The 21,459-nt window shown below is 35.4% G+C and overlaps 1 protein-coding gene across 6 annotated transcripts in view; it reads right to left on the bottom strand.

Moving 5' to 3' along the window:
* Positions 1-2,733: 2,733 nt before the first annotated feature.
* VTA1 (vesicle trafficking 1) overlaps positions 2,734-21,459 on the bottom strand; it is a 38,605-nt gene continuing 19,879 nt past the window's right edge. For 4 of the 6 annotated variants that reach the window (XM_063151416.1, XM_063151420.1, XM_063151419.1 and 1 more), the window contains 4 exons: positions 19,647-19,758; positions 12,936-13,112; positions 11,964-12,044; positions 2,734-4,200 (listed from right to left, as the gene is read on the bottom strand). In XM_063151416.1, the coding sequence (XP_063007486.1) occupies positions 4,055-4,200; positions 11,964-12,044; positions 12,936-13,112; positions 19,647-19,758 (516 nt within the window). In that variant the 3' untranslated portion in view covers positions 2,734-4,054. The remainder of the gene's footprint in view (positions 4,201-11,963; positions 12,045-12,935; positions 13,113-19,646; positions 19,759-21,459) is intronic. The other 2 variants (XM_063151417.1, XM_063151415.1) reach the window with 1 other exon arrangement.

Below are 21,459 nucleotides of genomic sequence, written 5' to 3' on the forward strand. Positions count from 1 at the left end.
ATGATGCAGTAAGAAAAAAGTATTGCTCCTTTTCCCAACAAACTTGGTTAAAATTCTAATGTTTAAAAATAGATACTGAGGTGTTTGTGAAAAACGGTTGCTGTCAGTACCAGGATGCTCTGGTGGTTTAGAAACTTGGCATAAAAATCTAGGTTTTCCTAGCCCAGATATCCTGGCTCAGGCTCTAATTCCATAAACCGCACGACAAAGGATACTGTAAAAGTACGCAAGAATTACACTTTATATAAGCATGGGCACTTTCCAATCTCAACCAAAACATTAGCACAAAGACTTTACAATAACAGAAACGACATTTGATCTTTTGTAAATTTAACTTCCTCTGAATTTGTGTTCTCATTCTTTTTGTATTGGGCTCGTATTTTACAGTTGACACGAAAAAGGAGAAAACCAAAGATCATTCATTGGGAATACCACATAATTAAATGCTAACTTTTGGTCCTATGCTAGTATACATCTAAAACCTCACATTAAGAACAAAATTTGTCAGCAGTATCTACATATTTGTATCTGACATTTTCCCAATACTTGTAAACAAGGTAATGATTGATTGTTTTTGTGAAAGGCATTCCTATAGCTCACCATTGAATTTACATGCATTATATTGTACATGCACTGATATGTCTCCACACAAACCACCTCCAACCCCCAATTCTGCTTCAGGCAAGAAGTTGCTCTGCTGTTAGTTTCGCATAGGTCAGTATTATAAAGTCTCAAATATTACTGTTACAATCACATTCTGGAATGTGATCATACTTAAGCTTATGCTTCCTAAACTTCCCTTACAAAGGACACTCTTAAATATTCCACCTGAAATTACTTCAAAAATTTGAGAACACTGCTTCCAGTATTAGTAAATCCCACTAATTTGAAAAAATCTTCACTGTTTCATAAAGGATGACCTCCTCTGCAATGCACTTTTTAAATACTTCTGTAGGAATCCTGAAGTATAATATGGAACTTTCCCTGGAGAGAAATGAAAATTTCTCTGCAAAGAACTGCAAAAACATAAAGCCTTTTAAGTAACAAACACTGAAAAGAGGTTGACTAAAATTCTAGCTTACATAAGTAGCAAAACTGAACGTGGTATACCTGATAAAAATCTGACAGAGGTCTCCTCCTCCCTTCTTAAGCAAGACTTAGAAGACTGAGAACTCACAATCCAAAGAATGGCCAACAAGTATGTAGGTGGCAGTCAGACTGAAAAGGAGAGTTGTTAACTGCAGCATGGAACAAAATCAGTACTCTATTCAATACTGAACTGGTGTGGGGAAGCAGTTGAGAGAAGCTGCGTTGATACTTTATCACTCAGAATGCCTGTAAAATGAATCGGTCAACACTTAAAAACTCACACAACGTTTAACAATGGGGCCATAAATTTCAGTGTCTGTCACAAATTCCAATTTGGAATAGTTATAGCCTATGTACTTACATTCTCCTGACATTTTCAAATATGTACACTGTTTGAACTGTTCTACAACAGTGGTTTGTATTTTTGGGCTATCTCCTGTATTTAAAGCAGTCCCAGAGGCTATACTTAATGGAATGGAAATGCTTTGCTATAATTTACTTTAGGCATCAGTTTAGATGATAAATATTCAGTCTGTTACACCAAAAATTAGCAGCTTAAAGATGGGGTTTAAAACATGGTTTTATGAGCTGTTACAAAACTTCTCAATTAAGAATAAATTATTACAGCAAAATCATTTTATGGAAAATAAATTCAATAGGTTATGTCAGGTACTGTGGTCTGAAGGTTGGTATTAGGATATGTTTCATTTTACATGAAATTTTATATAGTAAATCTTTTAACACTAATTTATTTTCAGAAAGAATGTCTTGCTAGCTTCTCTAAGAAATTCTTAAACTTTGTACTACCATTTTCATCTCCATTCCCCTCAGAAACATTTACTTTAATTTCTTTCTAGGTGGAAGAAAGATAGTAAATGTGCAAAGGATTATTCAAACAAATTGTTCGATTCAAACTAATTGTTTGATTATTCAAACAAATTGCTTTTACATTGCTTATCACTTTTTTACTGATGATTCCCTAGTTTCATAGAGGAACCAAAATGTACAATATAATCATGGCCAACAGAAAATATTTTATACACTTTAGGAAATACTTAAATTTTTCATTTTCAAGCATAGTTATGTATTCCATTTCAATTACAAAAAAACTCCAATAACTTTAATTCAAAAGCCTCAAAGTTCTTTTTATTATTTTATAAATAGAAATAGGAAAACTGATTTTTTTCCTACAACTTCTAGGGACTGAAGCCAGTTTTAAAAAATAGCAGTATGATCCTGAAATGAAAGAAACTTCTGACTATTTTATAGCAATGCTACATATACTTTATAGCAATGCTACAGTGTAAACCAATAACTATATATGCAGAAGACTTGGCAGTAATTCAGTTTGACACTGAAGTGAGAGATCTATCTTGCATGAAACACTGTACAAAATAGTCTTACTGCTCAGATCTGTACAGCATTATTGTCAAAAAAGTTTCAGATAGTTTTATTCTAAATTTTCCCGAATGATTAAAATCTAACCCAAGTCACTGTCCACATTAGCATGCTATACCATATCAGAAAGCAACACAAAATACACCACACTTTATCTTTTAAGTCTCAATCAACTAAAGTGCTTAAGCATACATTTTTAAGTTTCATATCACCCATGTGAAATCTGCTGTCAAAGACACTACACACTTTAAGGGATTCCACCAGCTAAACTTTAATGCATGCTTATGTTTAATTTTCTTTTCCTTTCTTTTCGCTTTGAATATAAGACTCATTTTAGTCACTCCAAAGCAGTGCAGCTATAAATAACATGGATTTGATCCAGCAGCTTGGAAACACAGACAGATCAGATAAAATGTCATTAAAATTATTACATATATCAGACATGCTTTACGGTGTACTCAATTATTATGTCAAGCCAGTTAAAATACGGTGTATTCTTTCCTTTAAACAGCATGGGGGATTTTTAACAATCAAGAGCTCTAAAATTGCAGTGGCAGACCTCATAAAGACTCAAAATTCAGTTTCCAAGATATTTTAATTAAATCCCAAGTCCAAAAGTCTTCACAACAAAGCAGACAGGAAAAATATTAGTTGGAAATACAAAGCTCTATGACACTAATACCAGAGACAAACCTATGAGCTTATTCCCAGCCTCTTAAAAAGATGGAACAGTTTTGTTCTTTCAGTAAGTCTTCCTGAAAGTTCAAATTATTTAGAATCTCTGCCTCCAGTTTTGGGATCATTGTTGATAAACATCAGTATTTTTTCTTAATTACCCATACAGATATATAAAATTTTAAGTGTTTACACAGAAGGAGCAAGAACCAATAATCAAGAATACATGTAGTAGTCCATACACCTGTGGGGGATTAAATTGGAACACCGTCAAAATTACTCCCTCTGAAGTATCAAGAGATGTTTTTTCCAGAACATTTTCAAATGAAATACAAATGTCCTCAAAACTCCCTCAACTTTGACTTAAGTCTCAGATAATACAAATAGTGAAATAATTTACATATCAAAAAGTCCTTCCCAGTGTGGACCTGTCAGCCTTCTCACATTCAGCCTCGCATTTCAGGAGGAAAGCACTAATCTTAGTTATCATTTTAAAGCTATTATACCTATTAAATAATTGTTTGCAATAATAAAACAGGTGTAAGAATTTTAACAAAACATCCTAATTCTCAAGTTTTTTACAGTGAGCATTTTCCAATTCTGATAATCTGAATATTGCAAAATGAATTCTAACTCGAGTGCTATTCACAGTACTTTCGTTAATATTTTGCATACATCAAGCCACTGCATTCATGTTTCAAGCTCCACTGTCTTTAAAATGAAAACAGAGATTCCTACTGTACCATTAATTGCTAATCTGACACTGAAACAGTGGTTTCATAGTCATGAGTGATGGGATTGAGAATTTCTGTGTAACTCCACTTCCCTAATAGGTACAGCAATAAACTGTTAGTTCTTTAGGCGAAAGACATGAATCTGTTGGATTAAAGCTTCATTCTCTGCCTGTAATGAGTAACTTGAGGGCCTTCTGTAGATTTTGCACAGCAGTGCTCACATCTTCATACTGCAACGCACTGCCGGCATATTTGCAATATTTTTGAGCTCTGGCAAAGTCCTCTGGAGTCAAGCGGACTTCTCCTGCAAAAACATAAGTATTACAAAGTTACTACAAAGGAAATGTGACTTAAGCTTCCTTTCTTATATTTTTTATGTTTTACTGGTGTTTGTGGTAATATTATGAAAACCAGGCTAATATTTGTGGTAGTATTATAAAGACCAAGCTACAGCATTTCTTCTGTTCTGTTCTCTTTTCTCTCCATTCATATAAAGCTTAACTTCTTTGCTATTGAAAAATGTGAGGACCTTTCTAAACACTGGTATTTGCATGACCCAGTGCCTTTCAAAAGTAAGCCAATACCTTTGAGAAAGATCTGCTCTTCATTTAAGACAGCAAAGGAGAGCTTTTATATGACATTAAGTTAGCTGTAATCATGTTACAACCTGCAAGAAACAAGGACAGTGCTTTTTGTGTTTACAGCATAATTACTCTGCTTTCTTCAGAAATAATACATAGTTAGAAACTGTTCCTTCTCAACTGGAATAACTTCTCAGAATGTAGAAGAATTTCTCACTGGCATGTTTTCACATATTCTATGTTTCTGTTTTTCCAAATAATTTTTGTTTCCAATTTTATGTAAGATGACTGAAAACAAGATTGATGCCATTAAATGTGCCCATTTTTGTAACACTGGAGAACACTAGCAAAAAATATTCCCATAATATAGTATAAAACCATAGTATTTTACTTCTTAATCAGAGTTCTCTTGAAGTAAGTTAAAACTTTAGGAATTCTGTTGTGCTCACATGCATTCAGTCTTGGAGAAGACATAGTAGGGACTTAAGCCCTAAATGGCAGAAGATTTTATATGTGAATAGATCCCTGATGTGGGTGTAAAACAAAGCATAACTGTGTTACTGTACCTCCTTCCACCCACAAATTCACTGTGAGTTTTAAGGCTAATCCCATGCCACTCCAATAATGGACAAATGTATATATATTCAAATACAGACAAATTATAAAATCTTTACTCAGGTTCTTTCAAAACAATTTGTAAATGATAGATTTTTATCTATCTATGATTTTATGGGCACAGATAAATAATTATATAAACCACTAAATATTACGCATATATTTAAAACCTTTCCACACAGTATGGTATAGATTTCACAGATTAAGAGAGAATGTGCTTTTAAATGCATCATACGTTTTACATAAAATTTAGTTAAACAAAGATTTAGGTCTCCAAGTACATTTTCCTCTTAAGCAACTACATGAACATACTTAAAGCCATTTTTATGGCACAATTTCCATTAGCTGAATCCTTTCCTTCAAAATAGAACTGTTGTTAGCAATACTGTGAGAATGTTTACTAAAGAATCTCTATTCTTATCAAAAAATGTCTATTATATTTGCTTTTCCTTCCCCCAGTCTTACTATTTAAGTACAGCTTTTGAACAAATAAAACAGAAAACCTGGGAACATTAAAAATTAGACTGGTCTGCTGATTTTTAAACAACCCTACCCAAATAAAATCTGAAAGGTAAGCACACTGAAGATTAATTTTATCAATTTTTAAAATATACTCTAGAACTCCACTTATTTCCCTTTCAATAAATAAATATAACTATTACGGGACATAAAGACTTGGTGGGCTCATTATGATTGCAATGTATATTAATTTCATGCTTAGTAAGGGAAGTCACATTAAATCTCTTAAAATACATACACATGGGAGTAAATCTTTGCGAGGGAGTACATAAACACAGGCACAGATTTAAGGTATTCTGTAACCTCAGGAAAGTCACAGACTAAAAAGCAGCTGGGGTCAATCCGCAACCATATTTCTGAAGATCTTTAAGAAATTAAAAAGACCAAGTTTCCCTCAAAGTAGCTTTATGCTATGATGCCAAAAGAAACTACAAAATCATTCTTTAAAAACTGGCCAGGGCATCAGTCCAGTATTCAAATAATTTATTGGAAGCAAGCCTAAATTCACCCGTCTAATCTTATTTTTACAGTATGAGCTCTATTAATGTTTTGCTGGCATAAAGCCTTATTTATTATGAAATCTACCTCAGATGCTATTATGACACAACTTGAGGGAAAAAAATTAATAGTTTTAAATTTATAAACTAAAGTTTATAGAGTAAGAGGGTTGGTCTTTTGATGTGCTCAGTAGCTTGATTTCCTACTGAAGTTGACACCTCACAATGGAAAAGCAAAATAGAAACAAACCAGCTCTGTGTTCTGAAGTTTTACAAATAATGTAAAACTTAACTGCAATGACTGACATCAAAGGTATAACCACAAAAGTTAGTAACCTACTTCAATTTACATATTCAAGCAGTTTTGGAGGAAATGCCCTGGCGGTGCTGGTGGACACAGATCTGCCCATGAGCCAATGATCCACCCTTGTGCTGGACAGTGACAATGGCATCCTGTCTTGCATTAGGAAGAGCACTGCAAGCAGGTGAATGGAAGTGATCCTGCCCCTTTCAGCCACATCCTGAGCACCATGTCCAGTTCTGGGTTCCTCAGCACTAGAGAGATAGACTGACATCCTGGAGACAGTCCAGCAAAGGGCAACAAAGATGACTAAGGGAATTGAGCATGAGAACCACCCAAGAAAGCTGGGATTGTTCAGCCTAGAGAAGAGAGCTCGGGGGGATCTTATATCAAGTACATAAACACCTGAAGGGAGAGTATTAAAAGCACAGAGACAGGCTTTTTTAGTGATGCCCAGTGACAAGACCAGAGGCTGAAACACAGGAGGGTTCTATCTGAACATCAGGAAACAGCTTTTACTCTGAGGGTGACCAAGGTCTGGGACAGGCTGCCCAGCGAGGTTGTGCTGTCTGTCTCTGGAGAGATTCAAAACCTATTTTGAGAACTAGCAGTGACATTTTTTCTCAAACTTCTTCAGTGCAGGAAATTAAACCAGAGGGAGGGTGCATGAGCAGGGGGAGACAAAAAGGACATGGTCCTGAGTGACTGGTTTTACATGACCTGTGGAAACCCAGGGCACCGGGAATATTTCCCTGTCTGCTCTGGGGTGCCCTGACCCCCAGGAGAACACTGACTTTGACCCTCATTCATGGAGAAAGTTCCTAACTCCAGAATAGACTAGAATCCACTAGAGTGTGAAGTAGATTGTAGAGAGCAGTGTAGATGTATCATTTCGGTGGGAAATTCAGGCTTTGGGATTTTTAGTATGTAGTGGATGGAAGCAAGATGGAGGGCACAGAGCGTCATCCTGGGCTTCTTCTTCATGCTTCTTCCTCCTTCTTCATGGGTTTGGGTGGCATTTACTAATTGGGTGGAAAAGTTTGCATTGCGGGCTTTTGGGGATCAGTTATTGGGTTAAAAGAGAAATAATCTAGGTGTCAGTTCTTAATTGGATAGTTTAGTTTTAAAAGACCTTGTAATGATAGATTGTAGCCATTTTTGCAGTGCTTGTCCAGTGCACTGAGCCTTGTGTGGACAGTGTGCAAAACTCTAGATAAGATAACAATGAACAAGAACCTGAACACCAAAAAGATCCAGTGCATCTCTCCTTCCTGACACAAGATCACTCCAGGAGGGTCTCCCCCGACAGGGGAACCCCCTGGGAGGGCCCAGCCAGAGTCCCAGAAATTGGGGAATCAGCAACAGGTACCCCAACAATGACCCTTCCAGCAGAAGGGCTGGACCAGACCACCTCCTGAAGTCCTTTCCAACTTCACGTATCCAGTGATTTTTGACTCTAAAAAAGCCCAACAACACCGAGATACAAAAGGTATACTGTATTTATTCTGAAACAAACTTGCTTCCTGTGTTAATCTGAAATTATTAGGACTGTAGTGATATTACTGAAACATGACAGGAATATGGAATCTGTAACAACAAGCATGGTTCTCTTAGTTTAAGAGAAACACAAAGTGAAACTGATTTGACTAGAGCTGCTGAAATCACTTTGGGGAAAAAAAAAGTTTTAGAATGAAAGTAATGTGCATTTTACATAAATACATCTGTTTCTCCCTGGTATCCTTTTCTATCCTTCAGATGTTTTTCCTTTTTACGACGCCCAAATATAAGGCAGATGATTTAAGAACATTTCAATCATACAAATTGGTACATAAAAACAGTGATGGAAAAGGTAACAAGTGGTTTTTGAAACAAGATACTCTTTTTTCCCATTAAATCACTTGAAATATTTGAAATATAAGTACTCAAGGATTTCTTTTTAAGATCATGAAAACACACTCAATGTCAAATTATTATTTCTACTTTGTGTGTAGAATATTAAACATTATACACACAACTACAATGGACAAATGCCTTCTTTATACTATGTCACCTGTGGAAGGGACCATATGGCAACATAAGAAGATCTTACAAAATCTGTGTAGCACAACTATGAATGCCTTTAGTGTTAGTAAAATCTAGGGGTAATAAATTTTTCAAGACAACTACACCAAAGAAGTGCACACACACATACACGAAGTTGCTGCATAATTCTACATTCTGTTGTCAGACACATTAACCTATGCTTAAATGAAAAAGCTTTGACACTTTCAAAAGTCAGGGTTAAACTCTGAAACCTCTTCCCACAGGACAGGACAACAACTGAAAGATTTATGCTAACTAAAAATCAAAGAACACTATGCCTTTAACTTAATCTTTCTTTGATAAAATATTCTACTCCTCTCCACCAAAAGTTTTTCTCCCGTAACAGCTTTAATCAAATGACTTCTCCCATGTTACAGAAAGCAAAGAAAATATATAATTTATCTTTAAAATATACATTTGATCTTACTACAAGAAAGAGTCTTGCAGGAATATGTGGAATATCCTGTTTGGCTATGCCTATACTACCACATTCAACACTGCCAAGGAAGGCGTCTCAGCACTCAAACTCGACTGTCTGCAGCATCAAACTGCTGGAACAGATTCCAGTATGGTTTTGGCCCATGAAAACTAGCACTTTCCCAAACAATTCCTGGGCATGACTTGTGGTCAGAGCAAGCTACAGATCATTCAATATGAGCAGTCTTAACAAGCTACCTTGTTTAGGTGTAGAAGTTTAATAATATGCATGTGAGAGGTTCTGTGCCAGCTGCTCTCCATGCCAAATATCTGCAAACCTGTGTAATTTGTTAGCATGGACATAGACATCGTGTCTAAGTCATGGAACAAATGTACCTTGCACTGTGCTAGCTCTGTGGGTCTGTTGGATGGAGGGCAACACTGATCCCTCCTTCTCATGCAAAGGAAGCCTCAGTTCCACAGGAATGGTACACACCTCAATATGCAGCAAGGATCTAGCCCAGATATGTATATTGCACCTCAGGAACTGGAGAGAGCTCATGGGTCCCACAGTTTTGTACATCCATTAACACATACAGGCATTTCTCAATCTACTGATGGGTTAGAGAACAAGGCCACTGTTGGCATAGAAAGGACTCCTCAGCAGCATGAGAAGAATGCACAAGACCATGACAGGCAAGGACAAACACTTTCCATTCCTCTCAAGCTTCTTAACTCCACGCATGCAAAGAAAACTATCAGTGTACCCCTGCTGACACATCCCCTATGCTCTCTGAGACTCCTGCATAACTGACAGTGTGTTTTCTAAGCTTTCAAACCAAGAACCTGTATGACCTTTATCATTTCTTTCATTTCTTGCCTGTACTTTTGTAGCACTCCCTCAAAAGAATGTGAGACTTTGAGCTGTTACAAGACCCAAACTTGTAGTGGCACCACAGAGATGTGCAGAGGAGGAACACAGGCATGCAATTACACAGGTTAGATCAAGTTAAGAGATTTATCATGGTGCTTAGCAGGGGTCTTAATCTTTGAATTACACAACATTACTTATTACGCATTCTCATAAACACACTTAATTCCTTCTTATTTATGTACTTATTAAACCAGGTTATCTCAGGTAGGTGGTAAAAGGGAGCAATGCAATCATACCATTCAGATATGAATAATGGAATGTCTTCAACTTAATTAAAAAATTATGTTTCAATCAAAATTATGACATTTTTGACAACCAGAAACAAACATTCAAACCAAGAAACAATGATGACTAGAATTTTTAGAGTAGTTACCAAAAAACCTGGTACAATGACTGTCTAGAAGATCATGATAAGTTAGTTAAACATGAAAGCTTTGCTTCTAAACATCACAAAATTTTCCTTCCAGCTAGCAGTCACTATAGCAAGCCTTAAGTAAAGCTTTGAACCATTTCAGTTGAGGAGCTACCAAAATCCCCACAGCAGTCCCCAAAACTCAAAAACTATCACCAAGTTTAAATGTTACAGCTACAGGTCTGAGGTGTTGTTTTCAATGAAATGAGTTACTGCCACATGAGACATCAGTGCCAGCTCAGCTGGCCAGGGCATGCTGCTAATAATGCCAAGGTTGTGGGTTTGAGCCTTGTATAGGCCATTCACTTCAGAGTTGGACTCAATCCTTCTGGGCCCCTTCCAGCTCAGACTAACCTGTGATTCTGTGATTACAGTAATACGTCAGAAAAACTGTAGCACCTACAGTACCTTTTGCTCTTCAGGAGAATACTAAAGATTAGTATGTCTCTATCAAATTTTGCTATTTTTATTTCTTCTGTAAAAATGGCTTTCTAATATATTAGAATGGAAATATCCTTAAGCACTCTTTATGCCAGCAGATTAAAAACAAGTTGAACAATGAATTCCTACTATAGCATTTGATTGAAGCAAAAATGCTTTTTCTGAACAGCTATTTTAACACAGTCTTCAATAGCATAATAAAGTAACTAAATATCTCTAAGTTATAAAATATACTTATCTAAACTTTGTAGTCATAACAGGCAATGTTTTACTGTGGTTAGTACTAGAACTTAACATAGCAATTACATATAATATTGTATACTAATGAGAGTATATCCTGATGAGGATAAACTAGACCTCCTCCTCATTCAACATCCACATTATATTGCCAAAAAAAATCTGATTATTACAAACAGATGCAATTTATGGAGGTCTTTTACACTCTTTTCTCTTTTCCATGGACAGAAAAATTCTTAGAAAAGAATTTAACAGTTAACTCTGTGTCCATATGTACTCATGTACCATATGTACATGAGTGTTCAACTGAAAATCTAGGATGATTCCAGCTTTATTGTCAGTTACTACTCTTCCACAAGCCATGATTTCCCCAGGGTTAGCCCTTATGTGTACACTTCAAAGCATGGGATATGCAAGCAGACATAAAATACATATGATATAGGTTAACAGTGATTTCAACATCAAAGACAAATGACATCCTGGAAGATAAAAGCCTTGATTAAATGGTACATCAAAATAACATCATTAGCAGTACCTTACAAATTGATTGTTTCATTTAGCACAAGTGCTACTTCCAGTCAGGACGCACACACTATTTTTCTGCACAAAATTGCAACTTGAATGTTTATGAATTATTTTCTGAAATTAATAAGTAACTTACATGCTGTAGACCCTGTAGAATAAATTTTAAGTAGAGGGAATGTATATTACAAAAAATACAATTTGGCAAGGCTATTGGAAATATAGGCTTTGTAAAGCATATTATAACCTCACCTGAGAAGCAACATAAATAATAAAAATCCTTATGCAATGCTAGCTCCTTAATTCAAAGCAGTCAGACAGACAACACTATATTGTAACAGCTTCCAGAAACTACTAAAATCTTAGCACACAATGCTTAGACTTTGTCCACTCTTTTTAAAATTCTGGAATAGCGTTCAGATAATAGTAACAATATTTCTCAAACTTCTTTCTTCAGTGCAGGGGAGACAGAGAGGACACATACAACAATACAAATGCCACAAGCTTACCTGCAGACTGAGCACTGTAAAGGGAAGGATCAACCAGAGGAATATTCTGTGGAGCAGGCTGAATGGTGTTACTTGTCACTCCTGCAAATCAATGCAAAAAAAGGACTTTGATTATTTTTACTTATTGACTTTAAAACTAAGCAAAAAATCAGAACAGATATACCTTACGATTTTCAAATTAAGCAGCTGATAGCATACGAATTCTGAAACTGTAAGAAATAATTTAAATGCTTTCACTTTGAATATTAATGTTTTACAAAATAAAACAGAAAAATGTACAGACTGTAATCCATTTTGCCAGTACAAGATTTCACAGAAATTTAATTTCAGGCATTAAAAAAGTAAGAAAATACTAGTCCAAGAGACAGTGGTTACCTTGAAGTATTGAGGAAAACCTGCTAAATAAAAGTGTGAGTAAACTTTTATATTTGAAACTTAAATTCTACATTCTAATACCAGAGGCAGTCTATATTATTATACTTTTAAAGACCTGTGCCAGTCACCTCTCATTTGCCAGTATCTCCTTTCTAATTCCTTTGAAAACAATTAATGAGGATAAAAAAAGCTAGCTACATTTAAAAGGGAAATAATGGTGCTAGAAGAAGAAACAGTACTTTATGCTGTGAAGCGTTCTTGTACCTGCGTTCCCATTTTAGGTACACTCATTTGTTTTGATCGAAAACTGTATTTTTGCAATATGTCCAGAACATACCAGACTAGCATAAAGTTATTTCTGCAACATCTGCTGTCTAGGAACATATATGTATTCTGTAAAAGTGCTCCAAACTATGATTTACATATTTCAAGAAAACATTAAAAATATTTCCAGTAGTATTTTTATGATTTTAGCCTATGAAGATGTTTTTCCCCATAATAATGTATTATTGTACTTTCTATGTGATGGACTAGAATTTGGGGAAAAATTCATCTCCCACTGAAGGCATGGATTTCTCAGGTGTGATTTGGAGATACCTGTGTTATGAGGTACTTCAGCTGGAGTGTTGGCAGGTGCATGGGCACCTGGTGGTATATGTATGCCAGTGTAATTACTAGTTGGTATGTTGTTAGCTTCATATGTAGATGATGATGATGATGGAGCTGTTCCACTATGGACAGAAGATGACCCCGCTTCTTCCCTTTCAGCATCTGCTAAAACGATACAAAATAGGAATTACTGCAACTACTATGTATAAATACTTTAAATCTTTGGCTTTCCTTAACACCTCCTTTCAAATTTTTATTACTAAAAAAATTGCCACCACAGAGTGGGACATAAAACATCAACCCAAACCACACAGGGTTGATTTGAAGAGGTAAAATGCAACATGCCATACAACAAAGATCTAGACACTCACATACTTTCAAAGATCTCTTCTGTTCAACTTGAAGAATCGTTTCCTTACTTGTCTGAATATAAGCTATCTGTCTCATTAGAACAATTTGTTATATCTTTGTATTCTGCATCCATAGAAGTGGAACAAGTTATTACAAATAGGCAGTAATCTACATTTTAACATATACATGAACCAGAATATGGAAAAATGTATTTGCCTTACAAACTCTTCATAAAAGACTAGACAGTGCCAATTCTTTTACCCAAATCAAGCCACAAATAAATAAGAACCAAAAGGAACTTTGGGAAAGTAATACCAAACAAGAAACTAAATGCAGCTTAGCCAAGTCATAATTGCATCTGGAACAGTTAGAGTACATAATGATCTGCAAGAATAAGGTTCAATATATCCCACAGCATGTACAAAGAACATACATATTTTTCAATCTAGTCATGTTCTTAAGGTTCTGATCTACTTTATTTAATACTGATTTAAAGGGTAAGGATCCAGTCAATTCAGAATAAATGGTTGATTCCTGCTCCTTCATTTGAATTAAGTTCAATTTAAAAAAACCCTGATTTTCATTTTACTGTGTATGCATTCACCTGTATCAATTATGTCAGATGGAACAAGCAGTTTTGGGAATTGCTTATTTAACAGCCAGTGCTTGAAAAGGAACAAAGAAATAAGGGAGGGAAAAACTTGTATGTCTGTAGAGCTAGCAAAAGAGATCCACATTGATCTTCAGCTACACAAGACTATGAGTTATGCAAACACTTCTGCTGCTTAATAATTAAATGGTCTGCTAATAAAAATATTACTATTATAAATATCTGAATTGTTTCCTATGTAAGTCCTTCTACCTCCCAGAAAAAAATTCACATGCTATCTTTAGGAAAAATGTTTAAAAACCTTCTAATTTACAATACAATTTACTAATAAAAAGGTTATAGAGCGGAGTAAAATTAAGTATTGTTATTAGAGCATTTTTAGTTGACTTTAATAAACACACTCTAGTTTATGGCACAATTTTTAACACATGCAAATGAACACCTGACAAGTTTCTGGAAGACAAAAAATATCTTAAGGTGTCAGATTTTTTTTTGCTATATTTTTTGTTAGTAACTCATACTGCAATATTGTGTGCCTAACGTGTGGAAATAAAATTAAATGTCTGAAACTGGCGAAAAGAAGATGAGATTCAAGAGTAAACGTTGCATATGCTATCTTTTAAACAACAATGTAATGATAGGAAACTATTGTTTGAATGCTGTATTTTTCACTGGTTTTGGTGTCAACTAAAGAAATACAAAACATTTCAGAAAAAATAATGAACAAAACCAGAGGCTCACTTTACATAAAATGAATGAAATAGTTACACACAACACTCACCAGGCCTTCTGAAGGTGAGGCTGCCAAACATTACTAGCAACAGTGTTACCAATTATGGCTACAATTTGCCCAAGCTGTAAATAAAGTTGGAGTTTCCAAGCTGAGTGTCTGCTGGAAGCTAGGATTTTGGGAAAGCTGTAGTAAAAACTACTAAGCAACTGCTGAGCATGAGGCAGTGAGAGAAAACATGTTTCCACTGTGCTTACTATCTCAGCTATGAGAAATTACCTGTAAATTCATGCCCTTATTTAAACTGTAAATGCATTTATTCCTTTATTCTGCCCCTTGCAGCTTCCTGTTGCCCTAATCTGGTTCTCGAGGCACATTCTGATTTCCTTCTCTGTACTAGGATTACATATCCCATATCTGCAGCCCGTGGCCACATACTTGTGTCCCTTTTGCAGTGCCCCAGTTTTCTCTCCAAGCCATTCCCAGTTCCAGCTTCCAACTTCCTCACTGCACAGTTCAGGGTCAGTACTCACTCCTGAAACAGTGCAATGCTGTGGTCAACACTGGCCACAGAGGACATGAACTCAAAGGGTTAAAGTCCGGCAATGTTAAAAACAACCAGAAAAAGTGTTAGAAGTACTATCCACTAGTAATAACAGTGCCTTCAAGAGGCAAATTCACAAATGAGCAATCCACTTTTTCATCAGGTTTATGTATCAAAAGATTAAGCTCAACTGTTTGATTTACTCATTGTGCAACTAGATACTGTTAAAACTGTATTAAACATAAAAGTAGTTTTGTTTAACTCTCCTAAGTCTTTAAAGTGCCCAAATATCATAAAAGCATTGTAACTATTCTTTCAGCAAAGTAAATATTTAAAATATTCTTCATCAAAACTAAAGTATTAGAAACATTTTAAGATACCCACTCTCCGTATTTGTGAATAGTTTTTAACAGTAGTGCCGGATAGAAGTATTTCAGGTTGCTATAAAAGAACATTTAAGTCAACAGAGGTTTTAAATTCTATGGTTAGAATGTCCAAAACATAATTGAAAAAAAGTATCTTTTCCAGGGAATGAAAAAGAATGCTACAAAATTAGAAAATTATTTCCTCATGCTACAGTAATAACCTAGAATTCAAAGTTCCTTACAATTAAAAAAATTCCTTAAAAATGCTGAAACTAGGCTGTGAAACAGTGACACAATTGTTTTACATTTCATTTCAGCTCCAGGTGAGTTTTTTGTCTTGGAACCTCATCAGCTTTTGTGCTTGAATCCCAGCATAAAGAATTCACGAGCTCTTTAAATTTTCTGCAGAGCTACAGTATACCTAGACCACCTGTCTGTGTTTTTTAAAATTATTTATTTACTGAAGGCAAAATTTTGTGAAATCATCAGTGCAGCCCCACAACAGCCGTCCAAAGATACTTTTACATAAACAGAGGATTCTCAAGGTTTAATGGCATTCCCTTTTCTAGTGTAAGCAAGCATCAAGCATGACTTAATTTCAGCAGCTCAGTGCACTAAAATATAAAATTAGCAAATTTTTTTTAAGGAGTCCAAATTCCTCCAGTTCTCTGGACTCCTGTTTTTCATGAGTTCAGAGAATTATAATAAATACAAATTTTTTTCTTTGTCTCATTCTGCTGAATTGTTTCTCTTTTGCTTGAGATGTTGCCAAAAGATTCACAATGTAAGGTTCTATTTGAACTGCTTTTAAAAAACAAACCAATCATGTATTTTTTTCCACAACATTGAGAAAAGAACTCAAAAATCCATCAACTTTTCCCACACTGCTCTTATTACAGCTTTCTGAAATTCTGAAATGGAAATGTAGCCTACATATTATATTGCAATAAAGGTGATTAAATTGAATGTATTTACTATGGCTATAGTATGGCTATTTAGGAACTTTTTTCTATTTCCATTTTTTTTTCCATTAGTGTAAAACCTTGCTGGATGACCTAGGGGTAATGCTAAGTAACCTTTATGTGTATTCTAGGACTTGTATTCCAACTGCATTAATAAATTAAGCATGTCTTTTAAGGTTTCCATGGTGGCATCCTGACAAAAGCATCCATAAATCCAACAGCAGAACTGCATAAAGCATGCCTATGTACTGTAAAAACATCTCCAAGAGTTACAGTATGGTTTTCAAGAATCACAAAAAAAAAACCCACTTTGGAAAAAAATGGTAATTTGTCAAGCTACAGAGACCTAGTTTCACTCTGTTTAAACAGACTTTTTCCACATGCGAGGGGAGGAAGAAAATGAGCAAGCAGAAAGGAATGGGGAAGGTCCAGTCATACACTCAAACAATACTGCTTTTCTTCTTATGATGCAAAAAGAGGAACTGAAACTCTTTTGTACTGATTCTTCTCATAAAAATTAATTTGCATAAAATTTTTGTCTTATGTGAGACATTATGGACACCTACATCATGGAGCTAAATATAAAAAATAAACACTAATATATATTTTTCATATAATTTCTTAGAAAATTAGGAATGGAAGAAATAATCTCTCTACATGAAATACAATTCAACAACAAAATAAACAAACAAAAACCGTATTGTCAAGTTACAGATCTTGCAGGCTCCCTGTCAAAAAGGATGTTAAAATTTTGATTTGCTCAGCATTTGTGTCCCTTTTAACATGCATGTAGACACAACCTAGTAATGAAAGCAAAAGTCTTCACCAATTCCCATTACCACCTGTAATGAACTGCAACATATACCAAGGATTTGAGGAAAGCCTGAATTCTGCTTTCCCTCCTACAACAGTTTCTTTTGTAGCCTTGAGCAAGTCAGTTACTTCTGTGCATTAATAAAAATTAATAAAGAGCCTATTTGTTACTCTATTGAGAAATAATTAGCTTCTACAAGTCACACACATGGATTTTTAGTAAAAGTTTTGTAATGTTTACTTAGAAATTCTATTTTTGCACTTATTTAAAATTCATAGTTCACTTCACATACTCAGGTCAGCTCTACCACACTATGAGCCAGACCACTAAAAGAGCACTTATTTAAAGGTGAAAATATTTAACTGAACTATTCATTACATTTAATATAACAAGAGATTTTTCTCCCACATGTTACATTCTCCAGTAAATCATTACTCTGGTGTAATTTGACAAAGATGAAGTGATGTTTGCAGTTGGAGTTGCATCATAAGTATCTCTAGCTACAGATGCATGGACGGCTAAGGAAACTGCCTTGGAAAATATTGTATGTTGAAGAAGAAATGAGTTTGCTAATGCTTCACTTCAAATACAGCTGTGCCTACACTGGAGCACATTTCAGTGGGTAAGATACCCATGCCAGTGTTTAAGTCTGTAGGGTGCCTTTAGGTTAGGAAAACATACTAACAAGAACAAACAAGTAGCTTGGATATAAAACTATCATACTGGGTATTTGTTCACAAATATTTGAATTTACTTATGTTGCAGTGTTCCTGGAGCACTAATATATAAATAGTATTTTATCCAGGAAATTGCAAATAAATTATATTTGGCACCCAGGCTCTTAGACACTATAAAGATAATAACAAACTGAAATAGATGTTTGGTACACATTCTCCTTAAAAAAAAATCATGATCATATCCTTTTTTTTTTTTTTTTAATGTAACACTGTCTGGGACATATAAATGACAATGTGGAGATGCATCAAAATGTGAGATTATATGATGAAAAGATTGAGAACCAGAGAAGAAACTAGTTTTCTAATGTTTTGACATGTTTAAAACAAAGTACTAAGAAGAAAATGACAAGTTTACTCATAACTTATTAAAAGCAATATTTATATTACTTTATATTAATTTATACTTCATATGTGTGCACAAGTATAAGTACACTGGTCATCTGTATTTATATACACAATCAGAAAATGTATGTAGCCACCCCTATAAGGTGGCTCTACAGGTCAGATAGATACTCTACAAGGTAGATCTTTCCCTTTTGCACTGTAGATTTGTTTATTGACTCATTGAATTTGGAAAAATTTGTATTACTAAATCTAAGCTTAAGAGATAAATAAGCATCAACTTAATTGACAAGCCATAAAGTCTCAAGTGCCAGCTCAGAAGAAAATTACAAACTATTTGATGGTCTCAGTTGCTCCACTAGGTATGTGAAGAATGATATACAGAGGTTGTCATTGTGCAGAATTAGTCTGTTTTAATTTGCATAGTGAAAATATCCATTCCAATTCATCTTATCTCATAAAAGATCACCCTTTGAGATTTGTATTCAATCTGCATTGAGGAGAAAAGTAAAGAAACTGGTCCCTACCAAAACCAATGAAACCGATCACTATCTAAAGCAAAACAACTTGTTCTGACACACATTCAGTTTGGTTAAGTGGATGTCCTTGGAAATCATCTCCTTAACTGTTAGATAAAGTGGGAACCTCAAGGAATCCTGTACAGGGAGCTCAGGCAGCCAGGAAGCAAGGAAAGGAGGATGAGTGAGAAAGAGGCAGAAATCCAACTCAGTAAGAGTAGACCATAAACCTGTTTTGAAACTGACATTATTACACAGGGAGGAAGGAGTTGTCTCACAAGTCCTGTCTCACAACAGGTCTTTGCTTTGAAGTTGAATTCACTTGCCATCAGTCCACTTATAACTTCTACTTAACTTCTGAGAGGGGATAAACTGGCAAAGGGATCACAACTTTACAGAACAGATTTAAAAGAGGAACTGTGGTTAATGTTAAAGAAATGTATGGTTCTGGCCCAAAGCTGACAATACCTTCTTAGAGAGTAGCTGTATTCAAAATAATAATCTCCACTACAAGGAAAAGAATATTTTATTAAATAAGTCAATCACACAGTAAGGTCCAATAAAAATAACAGCAGGAGAAGCTGAAAAGAAGGCAGCTCATTGTGAATGGAACATCAAGCTGGGAAGCTGTGCTTCCTGAGGGGTGCTCCCTGAAGAACTGTGCATACCACCAGTTCACCTTAGCACAGCCTTCCTCTCTCTTAAAAAGAAAAAGGAAACACGTACCAAAACTCTCCCCCTCCATTCCAATGGGGCCAGGCTGAGGAGTCTCTCCATTCTTTAAGCAGTTGTGAATGTAGGCTGCCTTCCACCTGGCGTACTTCCTGTGCTGGGCGTTCTGGGGGAGGGAAAAGGCCAGCCATTTTAACCACTCACTTCTGCAAATTAATGCATTCAAAACAGAAATACAAACATCTTTTCCACTTTCTCTGCTGTCATTTGATACCCTTTTAAAGATAAACATGTAAAATTATTAGGTGAATTACAAAAAATAATTAAAATAACAGCTCTAACAAGATCTCAGCATGAAAGGAAAATGTGGAGATCTTCAATTAGCGCAGCATATCAGGAAAAGGAAATAAATGATACCAAGAAAAACTAGTATGAAAGACATAGTACTGGGTAGTAATTACTAACATGAAATAATGAAGAAAGCTTCCTATCTCCATAAACTTTGATGATTATTTACTTTAGATTTAAATACTTGAAACTTTAAATGCTACCACTGAGTATCAGAAATATGGAATTTCTTCTAATTATATTATTTAAAAATTTAATGTAAAAGCATTAACACAAAAAGGCTGATGTAACTGCAGATTAATGTGATTTGTTTGCAATATTATCTGACATTAAGATTTTCCATTTTGTTTTTTAAAATATACTTCACTGTTCCTAAGTACAACTTTAAGCATGTCAAAACATGAAAGGAAGATTGGCCACTTTGTATCTCCTGGGCAGTTACAATAGTGTTTAATCCAGGAAGAGCTGTCAATTGATGCAAGAAATATTAAACTGATTATGCAAATCAACTGTTTTGCCAACAGTTGCATGGGAAACAACCAGTTCTGACAGTTATGAGGTAACATAAATCAAGGATCAAGGCTGAATATAAACATTAGAAATGTGGAAGGATGAGTGGAATAATTTGCCCAAATGAACAATGCAGGCTGGGAAACCACAGTTCACACCAACCCCAAAAATTTAAAAATTAAATTTTTATTTTAAAAAATTAAAAATTATTTGAAAATTAAATCCAAAGTTTCTAAGAAATCAACAAACTGAAATGCAATACTGTACTTCACAAAGCCTATTGCACTGTCATCTAGAACAGGGTAGAGAGACACAATACAAAAGGTATCTCCAGCAAGCTCCCTTGCTCATATTTAATACATTGTATCACCCAGGATGCTTACACAATCCAAGAGAAAGATCTGGTCTTCATTTTTGAAAACAAGATGTTCTCCAGAAAAAAGCCTATTCTGATGACATATTTATTAAAATGCATTCACGCTACCTCAAAAAGGTAAATTGCAATTGGAAAACATGGCTTTCTGTTAAACTTTGTTTTAATAATCATTTCTGGTCAGTCAGTGTTACAGATTAAATTCCTTCATTTTTAACAAACACTCTAGAAGCCACAAAATACAGAAAACACATACCCAGAGTATGCTACTTTTAGGAAAGATTATTATGCAATATTTAAGAGCCTGTGCATCTCTCCCCTTTTCTAATATGGTGATTATTTATTGACAAAGTGTGAAGATGCAGCTGTATCAGGTGTCCATCCCAGGTGCTGGCAACTCAGCACGGCAGGCGGGGTGTCTGTGAGGGCAGGCCAGGGCTGCCCCACGCTGGACAAAAGAGCCCCAGTGCCCCCACCTCGGGGCACAGCTGAGGCCCTCGGCCATCTGGTGGTGCCCTTGGGAGAGCATATTGAAGGACAGCCCAAGCACCCCCAACCCTGGCACCAAGATGATGGATGGAGAGAGGAGAATGGAACAAAGTGTTTGATGTCTGTCCTGCATCCCGACTGCAAAGC

The sequence above is a fragment of the Melospiza melodia genome, chromosome 3, assembly GCF_035770615.1.
Source record: "Melospiza melodia melodia isolate bMelMel2 chromosome 3, bMelMel2.pri, whole genome shotgun sequence".
Taxonomy (NCBI): Eukaryota; Metazoa; Chordata; class Aves; order Passeriformes; family Passerellidae; genus Melospiza; species Melospiza melodia.